The sequence below is a fragment of the Cavia porcellus genome, unplaced genomic scaffold (genome assembly GCF_034190915.1).
Source record: "Cavia porcellus strain 051 isolate PalLab524CR breed Dunkin Hartley unplaced genomic scaffold, mCavPor4.1 scaffold_25, whole genome shotgun sequence".
NCBI classification, from domain to species: Eukaryota; Metazoa; Chordata; class Mammalia; order Rodentia; family Caviidae; genus Cavia; species Cavia porcellus.
Window position 1 is genome coordinate 28,311,214 of NW_026947508.1, and position 27,897 is coordinate 28,339,110.

The 27,897-nt window shown below is 35.2% G+C and overlaps 1 protein-coding gene across 5 annotated transcripts in view; it reads left to right on the forward strand.

The window, feature by feature from the left end:
- Positions 1-27,159, forward strand: part of Ago3 (argonaute RISC catalytic component 3) — a 116,993-nt gene extending 89,834 nt beyond the window's left edge. For all 5 annotated transcript variants that reach the window (XM_063236069.1, XM_063236070.1, XM_003471484.4 and 2 more), the window contains 5 exons: positions 1,628-1,822; positions 2,345-2,479; positions 6,718-6,819; positions 11,323-11,522; positions 12,445-27,159. In XM_063236069.1, the coding sequence (XP_063092139.1) occupies positions 1,628-1,822; positions 2,345-2,479; positions 6,718-6,819; positions 11,323-11,522; positions 12,445-12,553 (741 nt within the window). In that variant the 3' untranslated portion in view covers positions 12,554-27,159. The remainder of the gene's footprint in view (positions 1-1,627; positions 1,823-2,344; positions 2,480-6,717; positions 6,820-11,322; positions 11,523-12,444) is intronic.
- Positions 27,160-27,897: the final 738 nt, after the last annotated feature.

A 27,897-nucleotide genomic window follows, 5' to 3' on the forward strand; every position in this document is an offset into this window, starting at 1 on the left:
TTTAACGCTATAAGTCTTACTTGTCTTCAAAAATGGTAATATTAAAGATTCCAAAGCTTTTTTTTTTTTTAAACCACTAGGAATTGAGATGGAGTAACATCCTTAATCCTTTGGTACTTTTTTCTTGTTTCTGCTTTCATTTTTGTTTTTGAGACAAAAAAATTGATTACTGGACCAGGAATTTAGCTCAGCGGCATAAGTGCCTGCTTGGCAGGCGCAAGATCATGAGTTTGATCCCCAGCACCAAAAAAAAAAAAGATAACTGGACTACCCAGGCTGATTACTAAACTACCTACATTGGACTCAAATTTGTAATCCCTGCCTCAGGCTCCCAGGATCCTTGGATTATACCATCATGCCCAGCCAAAGCTATTTTTATTAGTGAAGAAAATTCATTTTTAACTACTATTTATATCAATTTGTATTTTTAATTTTATCCAAGACATTTTATCTTAAATAGAAATTATAGACATAGAGTTCTAAGCTATTTCTGATAGTCATAAAAATGTTCTTAGGAAAGATGAAAATGGTAAAGAAATTCAAATCAGTGATTTGAATCAAAAGAAATTGCCTTGGATTTGCTAAGTTTTAGGTATGTCCTTCAGTAGTAGGACCTACAATAGACATTTTCCTTTTCTTTTAAATCCGTTTCTATCTGATATCTGTAATTATCAGAAGTCTTATAAATAGAATCTATCAATTGATTCTTTGTTCTGTGGCTTCTGTTTCAAGAACTTAAGAGACTGTTAAGAGAAACAAATGTAAGTATGCCAGATAGTATGACAGCTAGTAACATTATAGCAAAATAACTTAAAATTTAGACTGTAAGAACTTGTGATGTTTAGAAGTGGTGAGACATCCAGGGAACTTGGATACAATATTGAAGACTGTGAGGATCATTTGTGAATTTATTCTTTAGTAGTAAGATAAGAATATTCAAAAGAATAAAATGTTTGAAGTTCTATTTTGAATCTTGACTTTGATATAGACTGCCACTGACGAAAAATATAAAGGCAAAGTGACTAACTGAGGCGGTGACTGGGATAATGTTATAAGTTCATGCTTTGAGGTCTCCTTTGCACCAGACATAGAATAATATTAAACAAGACACAGAAAGAGAAAATTTTTAAAGTGGCCAGTCTGAAAACCAAGGTTAATGTCTCAGAAAACCAGATATAGAATATAACCACCACTCAGTAATACTGACTATAGTCAGAATGTTTGGTGTAGGCCTTTGCAGTAAGAGAGAGAAAATCCTCTCTGGGGTGAGTTGGTAAAGTGGAAGATACAAAATCAGCAGTTTGAATCAATACCTTTTTAGACTTATTTCCTTCCTTTTAAGTTTTTTTTTTTTTTTGTGTATATTTTTTACTTCTTTTTTCCCTAGGACTAATCTTTAGGTCTACCAATAAAAATTAGAATCAGATTGGTAGATGTAATGTGTGACCTATTTATAGGAAAATAGGTTTAGATGCCACACCGGATCATTTATTCTTTTCTTCACTGGGGATCATCTATTTTTTATTATTCTGAAAGTAAATAGTGATAAATAATAAGGTTATAATAAATACAAATGTAAATGAAATATAGTTGTGATTAATTTTTATTTTTACTTTTTCTAACCTAGGTTGTAGGTAGTATGGATGCCCACCCAAGCAGATACTGTGCCACAGTCAGAGTTCAAAGACCCCGACAGGAGATCATACAGGACTTGGCCTCCATGGTCCGGGAACTTCTCATTCAATTTTACAAGTCAACTCGGTTCAAACCTACTCGTATCATCTTTTATCGGGACGGTGTTTCAGAGGGACAGTTTAGACAGGTCAGTTGCCTGAGATATCCTCAGACAATAGTTAAATCAGAAACTTTATTTATAATGTATCTGATTTCAAGTTGAAGGCCTTGAGAATTCCTAGTCAAATTATGATGCTTTAATATATTCTCCCTTTTAAAATTGTCGTTCTGGGCTGGAAGTAGTAGCACATATGTATAATGCAACGAAGGAAGAGGCAGAAAGATTGCAGGTGCACACCCAACCTGGGCAACTTAGCCTGCCTGGGCCTGCCTGGGCTACATTGCGAGACCCTGTCTCAACAAAACAAAACAAAACAAAACAAAACGGTCTGGGGATACAGCTCAGTGTGAAATTCCTGGGTCAATTGCCAATGCCACCAAAAAAAAAGTTCACTGTGGATATGTAAATGTTGATTCCTTTGCTAATAGTTTAAATGGAACAGAGAAATATAAAGTTGTGAGATTAAGAAATCCTAAAATTAATCCATTATTTTATGTAATTATGTAAAAGCAAACAACTCACTAAATCTTGTCATTGTATCTTCTCTAGGTATTATATTATGAACTACTAGCAATTCGAGAAGCCTGCATCAGTTTGGAGAAAGACTATCAACCTGGAATAACCTACATTGTGGTTCAGAAAAGACATCATACTCGATTATTTTGTGCTGATAGAACCGAAAGGGTAACCCTATCTCTTACACTATTGTTTAAGTTAAGCTTATCTAACATAGGTCATAGGGTACTTAACAAGGGCCTTCTGCCAACAAAGCATTTCCAAAGTACAGTAGTAGATTTCAGTAAGTATATTATGATTATAGAAGTATCAAAATAACTGGAAATGGTGGTGCACACCTGTAATCCTAGCATTTGGAATGCTGAGGCAGAGGATCACTATAGGTTCAAAGCCAGGATGGGCTGTATAATGAGTTTAACACCAACCTGGAATGCATAGTGAGACTCTATCTTTAAAATCAAAACTGTATCAGTAGATATTATTTCTTTCTTTTTCTTTTTTTTTTTTATCGGTACCGGGGGTCGAACTCACAACTGCCTGCTTGCAAGGCAGGCGCTTATGCCACTGAGCTAAATCCCTAGCCCCAGTAGATATTATTTCTTAACTTTTTAGAATTTCTGGTAACCCTTCAAATTTCAAAATACCATTTTATTTTCTATTTCTTGTGAAGAAACAGTTTAAAAATGAATCTTTATATAAATATTTACCTTTAATGTATAGGAAAAAGGATACATTTCCTTTCCCTTTCCCCATTTTTTTCTTGGTGTGGTACTAGGGATCAAACCCAGGGCCTCATATATGCAGAGGTAAGTATTCTATTACTGCCTGTGTCCCTACCTGCTGCTTTTGAAAATATCTTGTAAAAATTAGGTTGTTTGTTTCTTTTTTTTTTTTTTTTAAAGTAGAGATAGCCAAACCTGGTAGCACACACCTATAATCCCAGCACTCTGAAGGTTGAGGCAAGAGAATCACTGAGTTTGAGACTAACCGGAGCTGCAAAGTGAGTCCCGGCCTATCTGAACTACATAGTAAGACCCTACCTCAAAAAAAGATAAAAGAGATAATACAAATTTAACTTTCAAACAATGTTTCCTTTAAAATTCATAAAATAATTTTCTATATTTTGTAGTGTGAATATGTAAGTGTACATGCCTAGAAAAATGCATCTTTTCTGTGTGCACTTTATGCCAATAGCAGTGTTGCTGTCACTTCCAGTGCCTTGATCTCTGTTCCCATCCTGCAAACCTTGGAGCAAGAGATATCTGAGAAAGCAAGTGTCATTATACTCATGAGAAAGAAATTCAGTAGGAAAAAAATACCCTTGCAACCCCAGCACCCTGGGAGACTGAGGGAGAAGGATCAGAATTTCAAGCCCAGCCTGGGCAGTTTAGTAAGACTATGTCTAAAAAATAAAAGATTTGCAGCAGTAGCTCAGTGCAAAGACCTTGGATTCAACCCTTAATACCATACACACAGAAAAGGGATATGCATATATATATATACTATATATACACTGTAACTTTGACAAGCATGTTAACATCTTTAATCTTGTTCCCTCCTCAACAAGATTGGATAATACATTTATCTCTTCTTGAGAGTTAAATATGTAATACACTTAGAACAGTGTGTGGCACATACTAAGTACTCACTAGAAGTTAGATAGTTGTAAAGTGGTAGTAATAGTGCTAATAATAGGGAAGAAATAATAATAAGCATTGTTCTGAATTGTTTGTTTTCTTCCAGTGCTGGGGATTAAACCCAGGGCCTTGCACATGCTAGTCCATCACTCTACCACTGAGCTATATTTCTAGCCTAAGTGTTCTTTATAAATTTAACTGATTTAATCCTCCAACACTACTACATACTTGTTACTGTTTTTACTATTCTCGTTTTGCATGAGATGAAACTGTGGCACCTAGAGATTAAATACTTCCTAAAATTACAGAACTACTTTTAGATAGTAATAGCACTCAAATCAAGTCAATCTGGCTCTAGAGTGCACCTACCAATTGTGTTGTATTATATCACTTCTCTAATAGTAGTTATAATCATTTTATTTTATAGACTTCAGCTTATTAAAGGGCTTTGATCCCAAATGACTAGGTACATTTCTATACCTAGAAAGCCTACTTAGATTGAATGATTATGAATACTCAATCACTTATTTGTTTTGCATTTCACCTTTACTACTAAAATTAACAGGGTGTGGTGGCACACATCTGATCCTAACCCTGGAAGCTAGAATAGAAGACTCACAAGTTTGAGCACTAGGAAACTTGGTGACTTATCAAGACCCTGTTCAATATTTTTAAAAATTTTAAGAGGACTAGAAGTGCATGTTAGTGCAGAAACTTTGTGTTCAATCCCAGTACTGAAAATATAATAATAATAATAAAAAAGATAAGTGACTGGGAGATAATTACAGTTCAGGAAACAGGGATACACAGAAGAAAACTATAATTAGAAATTGCTGGATTAAAAAAGAATCTAGGGGGAAAAAAAGAAAAGAAAGGAATTATTCCTGGAACAGTGATATGACTCAGCCATTTTAAAGTACAACTTTATATATCTATTGCTAATTTATTAGTTAAGTGATTTTTAAGCCAAGGTAAGCTGGGACATGGTATACATAGTTATACTCTCAGCATTTTGGGAGGCCAAGGCAGAAAGATCAAAAATTTGAGCCAAGCCTGGACAGCTTAGTATTTTAACAAGATCTTATCTCAGAACAAAAAATACAAAGAGCTGGTGATACAAAGAGTAGTGCAAAGGCCTTATTGTCAGTCCCCAGTACTGCAGAAGTCACAATTGGAGCTGTTTTCTTATGTACTTGATAAAGCCCAACTGATTGATCCATACAGCAATAATTCAAACTGCTTCCTGATAGCAGTCCCTTACATGTCAAAAATAATGCCTGAGTCAGTAAAATTGTTTCTGATTTTCTAGTTATAAATCTAGACTTACAGTTAATGATTTGAGATGTTTTAGGGATAGCAAGGGTGGAGGTAGATGTAATATACATTTTTAAATGTGTTATTAAGAACTTTTCATTATCAGGTATTTCAGTCATGTCACAGTTACTCAGAGAAAATCACAGTTCACTTATAAGATACGAAAATTGATAGTCATTTCTTTTTTTTTTTTTTTTTGTGATGGGATCTTGCTATGCAGTTCAGGCTGGCCTTGAGCTCACTTTGTAGCCCACGCTGGTCTCGAACTCACAACGACCCTCCTGCCTCAGCCTAGTCATTTCTTATTTTAATACTAGTTCTGGTCTTTATTGTGTTTTGTTGGTCAGTCATTTTGTATTCCTAGTCCTTAGTCACCCCAAATGGTAACATCTAACTTGCAGGATTATTATCAGGATTTAGCAGTAATGAATTTAAGGTGCTTACTAATAAAATGGTTTATAAATGGTGACTATTGTTGACGTTTCTAAATATATAATATGCACCAAGGAAATTGTTAAATTTTATAGATGATAATTCCAAGAGTATGCACTATGTTCAAATACCATAAATTTCAGTGCTTATAATTAATTTGTTTTGTTTTTGATACTGGGGATCAAACTTATGACTGCACACTTGCAAGGCAGGCCTTTAGGCCGCTGAGCTAAATCTCTGGCACTTAAAATTAATTTTTAAAAAAATTTTAACTATTAACTCTGGACATGGTGCTGCAAACCTGTAACCTCACCTGTAAGGCAGGAGGATCACTAGTCCAAGAATAACTAAACAAGCTAATTAATTAATTAATTAGGGTTTAGCCAGGTGTAATTCCAGTACTTGGGAGGCTGAGGCAACAGTATTGCTGCAAGTTCCAGGTCATCCTGGGCTACATAGTGAGTTCAAAGCAGCCTGAACTATATGGCAAGATCCTGTCTCAAAAACACTGGTGGTGCACACCTATAATCCCAGCACTTGGGAGGCTGAGGCAGGAGGATTGCTACAAATTGTAGGCCTGACTGGCCTACATGCTGAGTTCAAGGCCAGCCTGAACTACATAGTGAGAAACTGTCTCCAGAAAAAACAAAAATAAACAAACAAAAAAATTTAATGCCTTACACTTACCAGTTAAGCAGTAGTAGAAGCTAATAACTCTTATTTATCAACCCTTACTTTCAGCAACATAGGAACCTAAGGGCTGGGATTGAAACTCAGTAGTACCACATAGACTTAGCATGTATGAGGTTTTGGGTTCAATACCTAACACTGCAAAAAGGAAGGAAAAAAGGAACCAGGAACCTGTAAAGATTGCTCTTATTGGTGACAATATTTCAAATTGAAAGTAGTCAAACATCAGATAAGCATACATATTTATATATTTTTTAAAGTGCTTTCAGATACATTTTTTTTTTTTTACCTTTGTCTTGTTTAAACTTTGACCAAAAAAAAAAAAAAATCTAGGTTGGAAGAAGTGGCAATATCCCAGCTGGAACAACAGTTGATACGGACATTACGCATCCATATGAATTTGATTTTTACCTTTGTAGCCATGCTGGAATACAGGTAAGCCTACATCTTGAGTAAAATGTTTTAATTCAGAGCTTCAGTTTTTGTGTATATTTTTTAAATCTCAGCAAAAGGAAAAAGAAATATTTTTAGCTGCATTCTAAGCTGTTTCCACATAAAATTTTCAATAAATAAATGTATTCCTTTCCTTTAAATGAGGCTTATTTTTATGAAAATACCAGAATATAAAACTGGCCATGGTGGCACATGCCTGTAATCCCAGCACTATGCAGGTTGAGGAAGGAAGATTGTCTCAAGTTTGAGGCCAGCCTGGGATACATAACTGAGTTCAAGGCCAGCATGGACTCCATAGGGAGAAGATTCTGCCTCAGAAAGACAAAAAAAATTATATGTGTGTTTGTGTGTGTGTGTGTGTGTGTTTATGTATAGGTTTAGCTTGATAAAATGTATGTCCCTATAATGGGCTCTTTAAAAATATTCCTTTGATATGCATCTTTTTGGGCAAATACATTCCTTAGAAAACTTTAGCATTTACTAGTTTAAGTGTTTTATATTTTAAAAACAAACACTTTTTCATTTGTTCACTTTACTTTGTAGAACAGAACCTTTTAATTCAGTGCTTCCCAAATTTTTCAGCAACGAAAAATAAACCCCACATTCCCAGAATAGCTGAGCAAATGTGGCCCAAAACTGTTTTAAGATACTTACTATTCCTTAAAATACAAATTTCAAGATGTCCTTTACTGTACAGCTGTACAGTATCTTTGTTTTGCTTTGATATGCAGTCTTGCTATGTAGTCCATTCTGGTCTTGAATTCAGACTGGCCTTGAACTTATAGCAATCTTATACCTTAGCTTCTGAATGGCTGGGATTACAGGCATGTATCACAGCTGGGTTTTATAGCTTTATAAAGCGGGCCATCAGGTTATGTAACTGAAAATGTACACAATTTAAAAGAGAAAAGGTTTGTTTTGGCTTATGATTTCAGAGGGTACAGTCTATGGTAAGCTGATTCCAAGGAAGAAATGGCATGGTAAGAGGGCATTATAAAGAAAAGCTAGGGGCTGGGGATTTAGCTCAGTGGCATAAGCACATGCCTTGCAAGCAGGTGGTTGTGAGTTCGATCCCCGGTACCAATTAAAAAAAAAAAGAAAGAAAAAAAAAAGAAAAGCTATCAATCCAGAAAGAGCCTGTTAAGGCTTATATGTAGACATTTACCCAAATCTCATGTGCTCATAGGTGGGCCTTTTAAATATAGCTGGATCAAGGGTGTGTTATGATACTGGATTAGTCCACTAATTAGTTTATTGTAGTTCTGGGTATGTACCCACCCTGGGTGTGAATGGCACCACCCAAAAGGCTTGTAGCCTAGAAGGGGTAAAAAGAAAGAGAGGTTTGTTGCTGCTGTTACTTGGTGCTTGCGGCTTTTTTGTTTGTTTTTTGGCCTGCCCCCACTATGGACTGTTTTGCCTTTCTGATGTCTCTCTGCCATGTCACCCTGTGTTGAAGCCAACTGACTGGCCTAAAGCTTACACAAACTGTGACCCAAAATAACCTCCTTTAACTTGTGGATGTCAGGTATTTTGTTCCAGCGATGATGAAGTAACTTAATACAAAGCCAGGGAAAGTAAGAAGAACGTATCCTTCCAAATTATGTCCCCAGTGAGCCACCTCTTCCAGCCATGCCCCATCTCTTAGCATCATATTCAGCTGTGAACTCATCAGTGGATTAATCCACCAGTCAATATATTGCCCCCTTGATCCAAGCACTGTCCAGAAGTCCTATTTTTGACCATATGAACCGTGGAAGATATTCTTGAGCCAAACCCTATCATTGTCTCAGTCATTAACCATGTTCTTGTATCTGTTCCTCTTTACAGTCAGTCTTGTCTATTTTTAGGGTGAGTTTAACATCAGTTAGCAAAAACATCAGTTAATACCTCTCAGGGATAAAACTTGTATCATTGCAGTAGTACATTAACCTAGTCTTCCTCCTTATATTAACTACTCTTACAGCTTTTAATAAACATCACGGAGGAGAAAAAAAGATTCTTTGTTCAAGTAAGTTTTAGAAATACTGTCCTGGGCTTTTTAAAAATGAAAATTTTTAAAAATAAAATTACCACCCCAGTGGGGCAAGGTTGCGCATGCATGTAATCCCAGTACTAGGGAGGCTGAGGCAGAAGGATCATTGCAAGTTCAAAACCAGCCTAGGGTACAAAGTGAACTCAAAGCCAGCCTGAACTGCATAGTGAGACCCTGCCTCAAAAAGAAGAAGAAATTACCGCCCCACTAAAAAAAAGTAAGTACTAGGTTTTTGTTTGTTGTCGAACAGGTTTTTTAATTCCACAATTTTTGGAGACTGTTAATATGCAAGTGGTCATTATGAGCCTTTAAGACAGGAATATCTCTCCATTTTATATATATATTTGGGGGGGTGTACCAGGAATCAAATTCATGACCGTGTGCTTGCCAGGCAGGCACTTATACCACTGAGCTAAATCCCCAGCACTTCTCCATTATATTTAACCAAAAACCTTAGGGAATGATTTTCCTTTGGGACACCAATTCTAGTTCATAGGGACTAAAGACTTTTTACATATCTTCCTAACTTTATTAGAATTTCAAAATAATCTGAGATTTAAAAACAAGAGTCTTGGTTTTACTCACTAAAAAAGAAAAAAAAAAACAAAACAGCCATTCTTTGGAGCGGGGATGGGTTGTTAATTGAGCCTTCCCATCTATAAACCAATAGGTCAAAAGGTAGTTAGTTACTCCTCTGTCAACAAATATTTATTATACCTCCTAAGAGATGGGCATTTATGCGATATACACAGAATAAACAAATAAATAGAGTCCATTCCTCTTTTAGTTTATTGGAAGAGACATTAATTGAAAATCTCACAAATACGTATCTATAAATTGGGAAAAATACAACAACAAAAAACAGAAAGGGGGATTTTTTGTAGGTGCTTGATTTACTTTGGGAAGCCACAAAAAGCTTCCCTGAGAAGCGACATTTAAGTTAAGATCTTGAGGAATAAATAATAGTTAGCTACACCAGAAACAGGGAAGAGAATTCTTGTCAGAGGTGCATGTAACCGCCCTTCTGGCAGAAAAATGTATATCCATTGGAGGAATCAGATGGAGGCTGTTACTATATTATATGCCTGGATTAGATACAGGAGAGATTGATCATACCGGCTTTGTTGGACAAAGGTAAGAATTTGGGTTTTGTTCTAAGTGCAGTAGTAAGCCATTAAAGGCTGGACAGTAACATAAGTAGGTATTTTAAGGTTTGTTTTAGTTTTAATTCTCTTCACTAAAGTACAGATTGTACTGAGGAGTACTAGTGGTACTGGGAACATCAGTTAAGCATCTGTGACCATAGTCCAGGCAAAAGTTGATGTATTTTATTTTTGAAGGTGTTTCTAGCTTTTCTTCTTTCTTCGTTAATATTAGCAAAAATTAAGATGGTATGTTAACCAAACTACTAACTCCGTAAAGTGTAGAGTATGGGTTTTTACCAATCAACTGCTAACACTATTTTCTACCTTAGGAGGCTTACACCTATAATCTAGCACGAGGGAGGCTGAGTCAGGAGAATTGCAACAAGTTCAAGACCAGCCTAAACTGCATAGTGAGACCATGTCTCAAAAAACAAAAAAAGATGATGACTAGAATAGTAATTGGAGAGAACTAAATTAATTCCATTTATTGTAGTTAGAACTTTTGCCCTTCCCTTTCCCTATGCCTGTGGTGGTCTTTCCCTGACCTCTATTGCTCCTTATCATTTAGAACTCGCTTCTTGTCTCTTCAAAAAAGCATTCCCTGATCACCTAGTCTGAAATTCCCATTGACAAAGTCTTCAATAATAGTCATATTCTAGGTACCAGAGGTAAGCGAATCATACTATTTGCCCTTTTTGACTAGTGTATTTTCATTTAGCAAAATGGATTATCTTTTCGGGTTGAACAATATTCTGTGTATGTGTACGTGTATATTATGTGTGATTCTGTTTGTGTGTGTATATTTATGTCACATTTTGTTTTTTGTCTTTGTGAGACAGGGTCTCACAATGCAATTCAGGCTGGCCTTGAGCTCACTTTGTAACCCAGGCTGGTCTCAAATTCAATTCATAGTGGTCCTCCTGCCTCAGCCACTGTATGTGATATTTTAAGTTGGAATTTCTTGCTTTTTTTTTTTTTTTGGCAGTTTAACACCTACTAAGGATCCTTTCTACCACTGAGCCACATCTCCACCCCTTTATGCTATATTTTGTTTATTCATCCATTGCTATATACTTGAGTTGTTTCCTTTTTTGGGTTATTGTGCATAATGCTACTATAAACATAGGTGTGGAAACATTTATTTGAATTCTTTCTTCTACTCTGGATATACAGTTAGAATCAACTAAATTTTTAATTGAGCATTAAGTTATTTTTTAGTGGTTAATGTACAAAGCTTTTTAAATATAATTTACTCTATGCTGAAGATTTATTTAAAAGTGTATAGATATGCTGTTGCCTTCTCCATAGGGTACCAGCCGTCCTTCACACTATCATGTTTTATGGGACGATAACTGCTTTACTGCGGATGAACTTCAACTACTAACTTACCAGCTCTGCCATACTTATGTACGCTGTACACGATCTGTTTCTATACCTGCACCAGCATATTATGCTCATCTGGTGGCATTCAGAGCCAGATACCATCTTGTGGACAAAGAACATGACAGGTAATATAAAACCATAAGAAATACATTCTAATCCAAATATGTTCTAATTTATTTAAGAACATTCTGTGAGCACTTCCATGTAAGTGTGTGCAATAAAGTAGTGCCATTTAGAATTAAAGTTCCAGAGTTGGGTGTTTAGCTCAGCTTATAAATTCCTGGCAGGCAAGTGCAAGGTCATGAGTTCAATTCCCAACACCAAAAAAAAACCTAAAGTTCCACAGACTATCAGGGAGTCTGTGAGCCACTGAAAATTGATGGTAGAACTGACTGCCCAAAATAAGATATTTTGGGGCTGGGGATTTAGCTCAGCGGTATAAGACTGCCTTGCAAGCAGGCAGTTGTGAGTTCAATCCCTGGTACCGATAAAAAGGAAAAAGACAGGAAAAAAAAAAAAAAAAGATATTTTATTGAAGTAGGCTATCTAGCCAAGCATGGTGGTACACACCTATAATCCCAGCATTCAGGAGGCTTAGGTAGGCAGGAGGATCGTTGTGAGTTTAAGACCAGTATGGGCTACAAAGTGAGCTCAAGGCCAGCCTAACTGCATAGCAAAACCCTGTCTCAAAAAGACAAAGAGGGAAAAAAATATATACTCTCTAGGTTTGCTAGTAATGGAATGATACAATAATTTAGTTGATCTACAAAATTAATCTGAGAGAGAGAGAGATTAGTATACTAGAAGCAAATACATATGGAGATAAAATAATAGGCTGTCTTGGACTTATTTCTAACTAATCCCAGGGGAGTGAATGAAGAAAAATAAAATCAGCCTTGAATTAATAAAGCTAGTTAATAGACACATAATTCAGTATATTAGTCTGTTTTTTAAATATTTTTGAAATTTTTTTATAAGTACTATTCTTCAGTATTATTATTATAGCAGAACAGGTTGTTTTTGTGATCATTGCCACTTCTCTTACAGTGCTGAAGGAAGCCACGTTTCAGGACAGAGCAATGGGCGAGACCCACAAGCCCTTGCCAAGGCTGTACAGATTCACCAAGATACCTTACGCACAATGTACTTTGCTTAACAAGTCCAAGTGTGTTTTATAAGAGGAAGAACTGAAAGATGAATCAGCATACAACGTATGTTTCCAGTAGTCAGTTGAGTAGACGGGCCTCCAGCCATACAGAAGCCAGCACTGTGTGGGAGCCTGGTCCTTATATTGACACAAGGAAGACTGTTTACTTCATCAAGGAACGCAGCACCATTATGCAATATGAAACCAGCCAGCTGCTTTTTGTGCGATCTCCTGTAGGAAGTATCGCGGTTGTTTTGTTTTTTCTTCTTAGTCTAACCCTTTTAATGCCTTTACCTCAAGTTGCTTGGCAGCACAACTATCTTTGCAAAAAAAGTTAAGCAAAAGTAAATGATGGTTTAAAAAACACACCTACACAAATAATCAAAGTGATTGTTCAAATTATGTGTGCAAAAAATTAATGTGCATTCATATATTCTTGTAAAAGGAGTCTTTTTAAATACATACATGCAGACTTCGTATGCATATATATCTGAATCTAGATTGATAATAGATATATATGTGTCTGTGTATATATTTTATGGTCCATTCCATTAGGGAATTTTCTTTCCCTTTTATTCTCTGCTCACTACCATCTTTATTTCTCTAACTCCCTACCTTGGTCATCTACATTTTATTCCTAAAGCTACCAGTGACATTCAAATGTTTATACATGTGATTCATTTGAATGTGATGCATGGCAAACTAGATTTCTATTTTTATTTTGCACACTTTGCTGTTATCTGCTATTTCATACACAATTCTGGGTCCTCAACTCTTGATACTGCTTTTTGTGTATTCCTCCTGCCCTGAAATTATATTTGCCATTTGTGCAATGTGTACATAAACAGTAGCAACCTATTCCTTTTCTTTAGTGAGTCTGTTGAAGCTGCTATAAATACAAAACCTTGTGAGAAGTTCTAACCCTTTCTCTCTGATATGTGATGTGTATTCTAAAGCCTTCTTTTCTGTAAGTTACACATAAAGTAAATATTTTAAAGGATTGAAACTCTGTAGGGTTGAGCCCTCTGCAGTTGGGTGGAGAGAGAGAGAAAGGCTTATGGGGGGATTGGTTTTTGCTAGTTTACTTGCTGCCTCTCATACTTTAATGTGATTTTCATATATATATTTTTATATATGTATGTGTTTATATATAAACATATATGTATGTGTTTTGAAATATAGCTTCCTTTTCTTTTATATTTATTAGGATAGTGCTTTAATAATTATAGAATTGTATTGGCAACATCTTTTATAGAAATATAATCATTTTATTTTAAGAACTTACAACTTGTTTTTGCTATCTTTTAGTGCAATAAGCAGTTTTAAAGGAAAATGTGTCTGTTTGACACCATTACAACGGATAGTAGGAGAAACAGGAACCTCCATTGTTTTAAAATGGCAAAGTAATACAGCCTTAATTTCAGGAGGAAAGTTTCATAATTTTGAACTTTAATGCATGTCTTTTAAAAATCATAATGAAAATGAGGTAAAATTGCTTAGATGAGTCTGACTTTCAGTACTTAGAAATATTTGCTTTAAGAAATGACAGATACAAGTTTTTAAATTATTTAAAAGTAGATTATTATTGAAGAATAATACTGGATAGGTGCCCAATTTCATTTTTTAAAATGAATCAAAAAATACAGGATTTTTTTCCTGGTTTACCACAAATATAACTTGCTTTTTAAAATTAAGGTGAAAGGGTGTTGAGACTTTGATCATTTTAAATGAGTTCAAACACTGAAATCTGAGGAAAACTTTTTACAAAACTTTCATTTTATTGATTTCACTTTAAGATATTAAAATGTACTATAAAGCTGTCAAAACATGGTTTATCAGTAACATTGGAATCAGGGGAACTTTGTAATTCATGAAAATACATTTTGGAGGTTTTGTTTGATTTTTCTTTTTAGGGGTTGGGGGATGAAGTTTTTTGTTTTACACTGGTTCAAAGTATAAATAATACAGACTGTTTCCAGTGGGCATTGTTAGCTTTTCAGAATTCCTTCTGTACCTAAAAACTAATGGATTTAGACCTTTAGTTTCTCTCTTAACTTCAATACGCTATTATTGCCAATTTACTGTATTTTGAGCCTAAAATTTGAGCCCATGTCCTCCAACAGGCATGATATCTTTTGTCCCTTTGCCAGAAAACTTTAAAAAGTACTGTATTTTGTATGTTTATTATTTTGAAGTATCTGAAATGCAATTTACAACACTGTTTCAAAGCACTTTACATAGGATAATATTTGTATAGTATATACATTTATTTTCTCAAGCCTTCTCCCATCTCCCACTAAAAAATTCCTTTGAAACATGTTTTACTTTTTTATTTTGTTTTGTTTAGGGGAGATTTTGGTGTTCTGTTTTGGTTTTTGAGACAGGGTCTTACTATGTTGCTCAGAATGGTTTCAAACTTCTGGGTACAAATGATCCTCCCACTTCAGCCTCTCCAGTAGCTGGTACTACAGATACATACCACCATACCCAGCTATGTTTGGTTGTTTTGTTTTATTTTGGTACTGGAATTTGAACTCAGGACCTTGTGCTTGCCACACAGGCGCTGTGCCACTGAGCTATATATATCCCGGTCCTATGTTTGTTTTGAATATGGGCAAGAAAAGAAAGCAGTGTGTCATAGATAGTAAACTGTTGATTGATATCTGCTTGCTCTGTATAAATAAAACATCTTCTGTTATCTATTGTAACTGCACAAATTCATGTGGGAAACTCTTAATAAGCAACAGTGGATGCTGTGGCCCTAGTTACTGTTTTACCTATTTCTAGTTACTTAGTCTCACATATGTAAAGCCCTTAGTTTAAATCTATTTGGAAGGACATTTTTTTTTTTTTTTTTTTTTTTTGTCTTTTTCCTTTTTATCTGTACCAGGGATCAAACTCATGACTGCCTGCTTGCAAGGCGGCGCTTATGCCGCTGAGCTAAATCCCCAGCCCTGGAAGGACATTTAAAAAGCAAAAATAATTTTTTCTAAAATATAAAACTTTACCTTGTAAGTGATTTCTTTTTTGTAAAGTGTTTTTACACTATTCAGCATTGCTAGTTTATGGTTGCTTAACTTGGAAGAATATATATAGTGGATTTCTGCTTTGCTTACAAACATGTTGATTTACCAAATTTTAATTGTAAGAAACCTTGTACTTAGAATATTAAGATAAAAGGCTAAGTACTTCTTAGAAATTTATTCTGTTTTTGTACTTCTGAGTAGAATTCCTGAACTTTTTTTATTTAAAAACTTGATTTTGTTGTTATTTTTCTATTTTATTTAAGCATCATAAAACTCAAGAGATTTTTCTATAGCTATCCTTGCCCTGTGTAACTATATGAGGAATGCTAAATTTTGGCCTCATGTTTTCTTTCAAATATTAGTTTCAGCAACTAGTATAATTGATTTCACGTGAAGAAGAGTTGGGCATTTGGGCTAGGGCTATAGCTCATTGACAAAGCATTTACCTTGCATGTGTGAGGCCCTGAGTTTCATCCCAGCACTGTAAAAAAAGAAAAGTTGGGAGTTTAATATGTATCCTTGATGGTAAATATGTCTGTGTAAAGTGCTAATATGTGTAATTATATTACAGTATCAAGTTACTGGCATTGAGGACCATACATTTATAGTACCATAGCTGCTATATTTATTTAAGTAGAGTCTGACAATTACTGCACTAAATTATAAGGATTCAAGGCTAGTGTTAGACCCTTTTTGTCATTTTTCTGAATAAGTGTCAGGACATGATATACTAAGGTGATAAAGAGTGATACCATTTTGGTTTCAATTTAATCTTTGTGTTAGAAATGTAAATTTCTTACTTTTACAGTTTAAAAAAGAGTTCCTCAACCTCCTCAGTACTGGTTTTTGGCACATTTTCACAGAAATACAAATGTCTTTTCTTTTTTAATAATTAATTCTTTAACAAATGTTTTGGAAAAACTAGGGTATGGAAATGGGCCTGTATATAATCTATTAATTTACTTCTCTTATAGAGCGATTCTGGTAGGAATGTCCTGGGTGTTTTGGAAGACCCTTCGTATGAACTCAACAGGGGCAACGTTCTAAGATCAGGACTAGTTTTCCAAGCTTAGTTCTCCATGACCACCACAGCCTAAGATTAACTTGAGTCATGCTAAGACTTAAGATATGTCTAGGGAAATAACAGCTGAGCTACCACGCAGTAGAAAGAGCTGGCAGGTGATCTCTGTCAGAGGAAAGGGTGAGCACTCCTGGTCAGGATTAGGGCAAAAGCCCAGAATTAGAGACTTATCCCAGAAAACTGTGGTGACAGTTTTCCGAGATTTGCGTGACTTTTCCAAAGGCAGTGGTTTTTATAACATTTAGGAAGCTAACCACTTGAACATGTCTAGAGTATTTTGTAGTTTTTCTATTTCAAAATTGAGGTAATGTTTTGCCAAATTCAACTGATAACTGCATAACTTTCACTCAGTATCATTAAATCAATTAAATGTTTGCTTAACTCATCCTTTTAGATTTTTACCTATTGAAGAGAAAGACTACTTTAACAGTTCCTTGCTACTTAAATTATCTTTTATACATTCATTCAAACTATAAAAAGATACCAACCAGTCCAGCATCTTTATTTTGGCTTTTTTATTCATTTGAAATATATGTCCTTTTCATTCTTTTTGAAAATTTGTGGATGGTTTAAAATCTCAATAATAATAGTTTGGAAACTGATACCATGTAACGCCTTCCTGAGTGGCAGTATAACCCTGATTAGGGGGATGTCTTTGTTTTTCTATTTCCCTTGTATTTGAGGTTGTAAAGAAAGCATTTTTGTGATTCTATAGAGGTCAAAAAATAATCTAAGAATAAGTATGTAAGAATCAGTACAGAAATCAAAGAATTTTCTCCAAAAACATTGTTTTATGTTTATGCTTATACTAAGAAGTCTTCAGTGACAGTGATGAAAAGGATCCTGTGATTAAATGAAAGCCAAGCTGAGTCCCGGAGGGGGAGGGAAAATACTCATTTGTATGTATGTATGTATGTAACATACACATACATAATTGGTTAACTATATGTCTATGTTACATATGAAAAGGAAAATACTGTTTTTTCCTACTTTTAAAAATGGTACATTTAAGCTTATAATTTTAGTCTGAATAATTTTTTAATAATCAAGGCTTGTGCTGATAGCCACTGCTAGTTTAATTGTTTTACTTTACCCACCAAAAACAATGCTTTAGATTTTTACATTGTTGACTAGATCTCAAGAATCTTTTATTCTTTTAAGTATGAAAGTTAAAGATTTTAATTTAAAGATGTATAAAAAATTTAATATGGTGGGTTGAGATAAAAAAAAAAAACCCTGTTGAAGTATCAGATAACAATGTGACAGAATTAAAATGTTTTTAAAGCATCAATCCAGCCATTGGGCTCCCTTCCCTTTTAAAACCAACATCTGAAGTAACCAAAATCTAATGTTATATTCTCTATGGTAGGGTCTCAGTAAAGCAAAGAGTAGCCTCTAAATTAAATTTTTAAAACATTTTTTAAAGCAAGGTGGTTTTTAGAAAGTGCCTTTTCAGAAGATGGTGCTGTAGATTTTTTATTTTTCAAATAGTGTGAGGCAAAAAATTTTAAAGGTAAATTATTTTAGAATTCCAAGAGCGTGACAGTTTCATATAAATAATGTTGTTTGTTGTCCTGAGTCTGGTCAAGGGAACCAATGAAAGCTTTTATGTAGTGAAGAATCCAGGTAAATGCTCACCAAATTTATTTTGTAAAATTTAGTGTATGTGCTGTAGAAACGAGCACTATTTTGTAAATTTGAAAAATTTTTTTCTGTACTAGGGATTGAACCCAATGCTATATGCATACTAAGCAAGTAATCTACCACTAAGCTATATTCTCGGCCCTGAAAGCAAAAATTTTGACAGTTAAACCTTTTGATTTTCTGCTATGTTAGAGGTATTCTATAAGGCAGACTATAATGAACATAAAATAGCAATTCCACTTACTTTTTTAACAGTATAGTTGCTAGTAGTAACAGATGTCTCAAGGGAAAGTATCTTACAGGAATTGTATTGTTCTTTGTTAATTGTTTGTTTGTTTTTAGCATAGATTGCCCCAGGCCTAGCCTTTTCTAATTAGTCATTAGTAAGGAAGAGTTTTAATAAAGGGAGAGCTAAATTCATTGAGTTTATAAGAGAACACAAAGAATTTTTCAAATCTTCGGGGCAATTTTCTTTTTTTAGACACTGAAGAATGTTTTAAATGGTTATTTTCCTTTGTGAGGGAACAATGAAAAATAAAAATGCATTTAAAAGGGCATCATCAGCTAATTAAAAATAGAATATAGGACTGGGGATATGGCTCAGTGGTAGAGTTGATGCTTTGCATGTTCAAGGCCCCAGATTCAGTCCTTATAACTGAAAGAGAGAAAATATGCAGTTTTTGACTTTGGAAAAGATAAGTAAAAGAAAAGAATATAGAACCAGTCATACTTAGCAGAAATTTAGTTATCTACCAGAAAGAAATTTTCCCCTGTAGGAGGAAGCAGTAAACATCAGTAAATGATCACTTAACCAGTCCTTGCTTGTAAGTTTGGTGAGCATTACTCCAGAAAATAGACTATAAAGCAAAAACACCACACCTCAGTAACTTTGTATGCTGCATTATGTGATGATAGTAAAACTATATTGATTGTTGGGAGTGTACTATGTCTGTTTGCAATTATACATGCACATTAAACTTTTTCATAATGTCTTAATAGCAATTGAGTTTATTTTTTTGGTTAATTTTTCAATTGTGATGTTTATATTTATTGGCAGTTTGTGTGCAACTTTTATATTTTGCTTAGATGTTGGTTTTAAGGTATTTTATTTTTGTAGGTATTTCTAGCTTTTCTTCTTTCTTTGTTAATATTTTCAAAAATTAAGATGGTATGTTAACATACCAAACAAACTACTAACTCCGTAAAGTGTAGAGTATGGATTTTTACCAATAAACTGTTAACACTATTTTCTACCTTAGGATATTTAATGTTGTTTATATAGTGGGCATTAAAGAAAGTCTTTAGACAGATTTCTACATACAGAGGGGAGTGGGGCTTTTCTATAAGTTGTATCTTTTACTCCTTCATTAACAAACTAACACACATTGAATTTATTTTACCCGATTGCAGTTTCGGGGGAAATTATTAAGTAAGTGATATATTACATTTCTGTTTTAACTTTAATATACTGTTACAGCATTAGGGTTATAACATTTTTATAGGCCAAGAAAAGAAATAGCAAATGACCCAGAAGTCATTGATAATTGACTTTGAATTGGGATTTTTCTTCAAAATTACATAACAGATTTGCTACCCTGAACTTTTCCTAGCATACTTTTAAAGTTGATTCAATCTCTGAGTAGAGTATTTCAGCACATTAAACTTTTAACTAGTAATAATTTATGAATGTGAGCTAATTAGGAGGTAGTGAGAAGTATGATTATAGAATATTAATTTCAAGTATATATAGTCACTGCAGTTTCCTAGCAGTTATCAAGATTATTTGTATTAGCACATTGACTTTGTTGGTAAAGTTACCTGAAATAGTATATCCCCTTAAAACGATAAAATATTTCCATTTTATTTTTACATTATACATTTCCTTTTGCCTGTAATCCCAGCGTGTGGGAGGCCGAAGAGCAAAACCCTGTCTCAAAAACCTGAAAAAAAGAAAAAAAGTCTCAGGAATTTTTTTCCAGTTAGAAATTAAAAGATAGCTTTTGGGCTAGGGTAGGGGAGCAGGTAGCTCAGTGGTAGAGCACTTGCCTAGCATTTACAAGACCCTGAGATCAATCCATTACCAACACACATGCAAAGGTAACTTTATTCATTTGTGTGTGTGTGTGAGTGTGTGTGTGTGTCTTTTTTTTTTGAAACAGGGTCTCACTGTGCGGTTCAGACTGGCCTTGAGCTCACTTTGTATCCCAGGCTATTCTCAAACTTGCAACAATCCTTCTGCCTCAGCCTCCCAAGTACTGGGATTACAGGTGTGCATCACCATGCCCAGCCACTTTTAAGTAACTTTTACCTCATTTTCTTGTGTTTTTAAATTCCAAATTATTGAGATTAAATATATAGTATTTTACTGTACTTAATCCTGGTCTTCCACAAGAGGGAGGGAAATGAATAAGTTCTAATTGTAAGTGGGGTTTTTGTTTTTGTTTTTTGAGGCACGGTCTCACTGTAGTTCAGGCTGGCCTTGAACTCAAAATGATTCTCCTTAATCTTCCAAGTACTGGGATTACTGGCGTGTGCCACCATACCTGGTAAAATTCTTATTTTCCTATTATGTAAAATTTTACAGTTTAAAATGAATCAGTATGATTTTATGTAGACATTAGCCATATCGTTTCTTTCTACATATTTTTCAACTACATAATTTGCTTTATAATATACTATTCTGAGTTTTCTTTACCAAGTAGTTTTCCACACCAAGTAGTCCTGAAGGTTGGTTCTCTGATTATAGGAATTAGTTACAACTAAGTAAAAACTAGATATATTTCAACATATTTTTGATGCAAGTATATGTCCTCTTTTTAAGGATACTTACTGTACTATAACTTTATTTTATTCATTATATTTCAATATTATCCTAGATTGAATGCATATAATTCTTGTAGATCAGCTTTATATTGTGCTGGGGCTTGAACCCATGCAAGATGAGTACTCTAAAGTTATATCCCCAGAATTTTTACTTTATTTTGAGGTATTGCCTCACTGAATTCCCCAGGCTGATCTCCAAACTTGTGATCCTCCTGTCTCAGCCACCTGATTTTAAGCATATGATACTCACATGGCAAAACCAATATTTTTAAGCATCCCTACGGACCTGTGTTTTCTTTGTTACTTCTGAAAGCTGATGAGAACCTGGTACAGAGTTTAACTGATTGGTTCCACAAATCCAGATACTTGGCATTAGTAATACATTAACATGGTGACATACTGGGTGGTTTGTATATGTTTATAGCCCACCACTTCAGAAAGAATTAATTGTGCCGTAAATCATAGGTCATCCCCAAAAGAGAACTCATCATGAACAATCCTAGAAGTAGAAAACATGAAAAAGTTGGTTATCAAAACTTCACGTTTGTTTATTCTTTCTAAAACCTGACATCTGTAACCTTACGTTTGAAGAGCCTGGATCATCCACTAGTGAGGGAGTTCACCATGCCTAAAACTTACTTTATTTCCTGACTTTTGATTAGCAGAATGAACAAACAATAGTTCCTGAATTTAACCCTTTAAAGTCCTTTTAGAGCCAGAAAAGAAAAAACTGCAAAAATAATGCATATGTGACTCTGCCTTTACTATAGGAATCTGTGAGACAAGACTAAGTGAGTAGGACTGAGAGTGTATAATGAGAAGAAAATGAGGCTAAGATTTCTTATGTCACAACCACATAGTAAGAGCTGTTGTTACTATGTAAAGCAATAGAAAGAGACCCAGACTGCCTCTGTGATCTAAACCTGTGTTAAGTGGTTATACTGGTACAGAGCAGTTTTCTTTTCTCAGCAAATGGAGAAGTCTTTGAAATTGTTTCTGAATTATAATTTTAAAAATTAATGGAGCAAGGGCTAGGGATGTAGCTCAGCAGTGCAGCACCTGCCTGGCAAGCACAAGGCGCTGAATTCAATTCCCAGTACTAAAAAAAAAAAAGTATAAAATAAAATTAAAGGGCATAGTAGTGCAGACCTATAATCCCAGTTACTCAGGGGAATAAGGCAGAAGGACTCCAAATTCAAGGCCACCCTGAGCAACTTAATGAGACCTCTCTCAAAATAGAAAAACGGGCTGAATGTGGTCAGTAGTAGAGCACATGCTTGAGGCTCTGGGTTCATCCACAGTGCCATCAAAGAAAAAAAAATCAATAGAATATCTTAAAAATAGAATCATGACATTACTATTAACATAGCTTTTCCAGTTTTCTCCTTTCTTAGAAAACAAGCTGGGCCTTTCCAGATGAGACAGAATACAAGAAAAACAAAAATCATTTTTAGTGAAGGTTTTGAGGAATTCTGGCATAGATACTTATATCTGATTAACATAGTTTGATCCCAGGGAACTGAGAAGAAACTTTAGTTTTAGTAGCAACACACCTTTGATAGTAGTTCATTGCAGTTATCTCCCTGTTTCACAGACAGGTACTAAGCTCATAGTGATAGTGACCTTGCATGGTACTTTTAAAATTCAAATTTTGCCAAGAACTTGAGGGGCTAGAGGTATGACTCGGTGGTAAAGCTCTAAGAGCACGTGCTTATAGCAAGAACCTGAGTTGGATCCTGAACACCCCAAATAGTAAAAAACCAGGAACATCAAGCAGTAATTAAAAATCTAATAATTGTTGCTATATAGAAGTCTCAAAATTTTCCGGGAGCTTTTCCGTTTCTTAGCCCGCCCTTTACCCTCCTTTCTTAAAAAGAGGGGGAGAATTTAGAGGCAGCTTTATAGCATTTAAGGTAGGTAAATAACAGTCTTTAAATACAGAGCCAAGGAGGATTATATGCCAGAAGTTAAGTATGTGCCACCATCCTTTTGTGATAGTGTTTTATGCCATTCATGAATCAAAATCCTTTGTCGTCACACACAGAATTAAAAATAAAAGGGGCAAAATTGAGACAAAATGAGAATCATCAACATGTAACTGTAGTTAATGCAAATGAAATCCTAATTTAATCAAGTGAGAAAAAGTTGAATGTGTTAAATGTGCAGATATTATGTCTACCTATAGAATTTTTTGCTAGCTGTAGAGTGATAGTGTAAACAGAATATGTATCCTGATTTTTTTTTCCTTGATGGACACATGATGAAATCAAATCTATGACCTCACACATGCTAGGCAAGAGCTCTTTTTTTGTTTTCTATTCTTTTTGTTTGTTTGTTTTTGGTGCTGGGGATCAAATTCACCTTGATTGACCTTGTATTTGTTTACACCACTGAGCTAAATCCCCAGCCTGGTAGGCAAGAGCTCTTATACTGAGTTACAAACTTTGTTTCATCTGGTTTTGGGGGAGGGGTGGTTTTTGTTTTTGTTTTTGAGGTAAGTTTCGTGTAATGTAGGCTAGCCATGAAATCTGTGTAGCCCAGGCTGGCCTCCAACTGGTGGTGCTCCTGCCTCAACCTGAGTGCCGGGATTATAGGCACGTGCCACCATACCCAAAATTATTCCTGAAAGTAATAGTTCAGCTGTCTGCAACACAGATCCCTGTATTCTTAACTAGATTTAATATATACTTATTTTAATAAATTCCACTCCAGTTTATACTTTTTTTTTTTTTTTTTTTTTTTTTTTTTTTTTTTTGAGACAAGGTCTCAGTATGCAGTTCAGGCTGGGCTTGAGCTCACTTTGTAGCCCAGGCTGACCTTGCGACAATGCTCCTGCCTCAGCCTCCCAAGTGCTGGGATTACAGGCATGTGCCACCATACCCGGCATCTGGTTTATACATGTTTCTTTTATTCAGGCACATGCCTTTTTACATATAAAACATATATTGAATGAATTAATACTTAGATATTCTTTCCCCTTTATATATATAGTCTCACTTTGGTTTTATAGCTATATCTGACATCTGATTTCTCAATTATACACAAGAATAATTTTAACTCAGCTTGTATCCTAGCTCATATCTTTCTGCAATGTGAGGGAGAAGACTTACAAAGTTTTCAAATGCAGGAACTTTTAAAAAATGATCACAACTGAACAAAGGACTGAGATCTTATGCCTCTGAGAGTAGAAAAGGTTTTAGAACTCGAGCCAGAAGCTTGAGACTGGTCCTAGCTCTACCACTGATTTGCTCTCCTTAGGCAATTTCCTTCATTTCCTTGTGCCTGTCTCCCCTTATAGGTGGAAATGATAATAACTGCCCTCGCTAACTGCCTACCTCGCTAAATTATTGTGAGAGTAAGATGCTTGTGGGAGTGCTAGAGTTCTCCAAAGGAATAGCTGTCAGAAGTTCAGGATAATTGAATAGTGTAGCGTGAAGTGTTGCTTTTCAGTTTGACTGTGAAAGCGTCTTCAGTTACTGTAAATGGTTTTATGAGCCAAGTGTACATGAAGCATGGGCCTTACAGTATGGTGTTCCCTTACAAACACGTCCTGTCTTGTGTCTTCCCTGCCAGAGATCCAGCACGTAGACTGATTTTTTTTAATAATCTGTAACAAAAGGATAACTTCAAAAACCAAACTCTGTATAGCGGTGCTGTGGCAGCTGCGGCTGTATTTTGAGTTACTGTGGTGAAGCATCAGATGCTAACTTCACCTGTTGTCTTCTGGCACGTCTACATGTTGGCCTCAGAGGCTGTTAGAACAACAGATAGTTATCCCTTTGTTTCTTGGCAAATCTTTGGTACCTAATTCGTTGGAGTAGAGAGTTGGTTTTAAGAAGGAAAGTATTTTATTAATCAATTTGCAGAATTGGATTTAGCTTTATTTTAAAAATTCCAATCACTTGTATCTATAATGTTAAAATATAGGGAAGGTTATTTTCTTGTTAATTGAGTTCTGAGTGCCTAAGGTGGTATAAAAGGTCTGACCCAGTAAATCTTTTGGTCAAGGCCTTAAATTTCAACAGATTTATACATTTGTAGGGGCAGGAGGGACTGTTTCTAAGAAATTACAAAGGCCACATTGCCACAAGTAGAAGTACTTCCTTTTTGCACCAGTTTGTATTTTTGTTTGTTTGTTTTAAAGAAAAAAGGATGCAGAACTGGAAGTATAGCTCAATGGTAGAGCACTTTGCAAACATGTGTAAGACCGGGGTTCAATGCCAGCACTGAAAAAATTAAGCCATCTCCTAAGAAAAATGATATAATTTAGGTACACAGGGTATGAATGCATTCAGTATTATTCGTATCTCTGTAGATGCTGAACTTCCCTGATTGCAGGCAGTTGGGCTTTTCCAACTCATTGGTAGCACAGGTGGTATATGTGATTATTTTTATAGGACAGTAAGATGTGAAATATTGAAGATGAAAAGTTGGGGAGATTGATGCTTGAAAAATGAACAAAAAGTCCATCTTGTGCAGTGAGGTAGCCAACACTGATAAATCAGGAATACAGTTAAACACTTTTCCTGTAATGTGTAGCTTTAATGTCTCTCCAGTTATGGACCCGTATAAGTATTACTATATGTTGTGAATAAAGATCATCTGTGTAGACTAGTACCTATCTGGATGCACTCACAGACTGTGGGAAGCAGTGATGTGTGTATGGTTGTGTATATATAAATATTTTATAACACTGTATTACTTAGGTTTATACAGAAAAAAATAATGTGTTGTTTCTCTGGTGTTTGGGAGACTAAAATTGCAGCATGACCATTCCATTATAATCTGATTACTCACTCTTAGAAAACACTTTTATTATACACAGTGCACACACAGATGCACACCCCAAAGCATTATCAACTTCTCCCACTTTAGATAACTGCTGCTTTTTTTAAAACCCTAAGTAATGGAAGAAGAAATAACATATTCTTTTTAAAGGAGCTTTTCTGAAGAGTAAACTGTAAATACAGGTGTTGGAGGGTAGAACCATCTGCAAAATGTCCAGCAGATGGACAAATAGCCTTTCAAATTTTACCTTTTAAAAAATCATCTTGACCGTGTGTGCCTATTTGTATTACAGATGTGAACTATTTTTGGGGGTGATAATAGTATGTTTTGAAACCAAATTATTACATAAAATCAATAAACCTCTTTCTCCATTCTCTTTTTTCCACATTAAGTATTCTTGCCAAATATTTCTACTGATACCAAGGCAAAATGTTAGGACTTCCCAACTTCTTCCTCATCTTCCCCTACCTATCATAGCTCTGTTTGGTGCCTGGCCTAGCCTTATATCTTTTTGCTGGCTTTTCTTAAGTAAGAGCAATTACAATAGTAAAGCGTCGGAATGTTTATGTGTAAGTCTTCTTTTTAAATGTTTGGTTACACGGTAACATCAGTTAAGACCAGGGAGTCAGACTACAGGATCCTGCGGGACCAGATGCAGGACACTAACCTTACTTGCCTTTTTTATTTAGAGGGATTTGTGGTGGGAGGACAGCAAGTCTGTGATGCACATGGAACCACTGTGTCATTAGAAGCACCAAATACTGAATTCTATCACTGTGTACTTGGGGCCTAGGCTTTGAATTTGGTTATTATTTTAATTTCTTGCGAATTACATGTAATTATGATGAGCAGAAAGCAAATAAAGTTTTTGAACAAAAGTGCTTTTTTTCAGTATTTAAAGTCTGTTAGTAAATTTTCTACTTTGAGTTAAACTATTTTCCCCTTCAAAAAAATTACAAAAACTATGGGTGAGTTGAAAAGCTTGAGGAAGCTACTTCTAAAAGTTCAGCCATGTGTATTATTTTATGTTAAAGAAATGGTCATGATTCTTTCTGAGCCAAACTGTCACTAAAATGTCCTGTGACAGAACCACTCTTCTTTTTTCTGCCATTCTGCATATTGAAAAGGTTCTGTGTTGTATTTGTTTTTAATCCTTGATTGAAAAAAAGTTAATGGTTTTATTATTGCTTAGCTTCATTTTAAAGTGTAACTTCCACTAATAACTGCAATAAAAAGGAAAGCTTTGCTCCAGACTTCGTCTTGCATGGTTATTACAGCTCATCCAACCTCATTGAGGGGACCACTTGTGACACAGAAGAATTGGGCTTTAGTCATGAAGTCCTGTTTCAAACTTTGACTATGACACCCTGGCAGGTTTCTGGATGCTTTTAACAACTTCCTTCAATATAAAATAAGATAATTGAGTTCAAGGCCAGCCTGAACTACATAGTGGGGCCCTGTCCAAAAAAAATCTGGCCAGGGATGTAGCTCTGACAGCACCTGCCTGGCAACCACAAGGCCCTGAGTTCAATTTCCAGTACAAAAAAATTTTTAAAGGCTGGGAATGATGCTCAGTACAAAGACCATGGGTTCAATCTCCCCCCACTACCACCCCAGTGAAAGGACAGGAAAAAAAAAAAAAAAAACAGACTGGAAGAATCCTCAGAGGCCCAGAAATGGCACAAGTATTAAGAGGTATGTGCAAGAAAACATTAGACTAACATTTTGGAAACAAGCTCATATAATTCTTAGAACTATCACTTCTTTTCATTTTATAATTAAAATTATGGGGCTAAAAATGCCTCAAATTAGCCAGATGTGGTAGCACATGTCCATAATACCAGCCTTTGGGAGACTGAGGCAGGAGAATCACAAGTTTGAAGACAAGTCGGCTACATAGGTTGTTTTTTGTTTTTTTGTTTTGTTTTGGTCTTTTTGAGACAGGCTCTCTATGCAGTTCAGGCTGGCTTTGGACTCACTTTGTAGCCCAG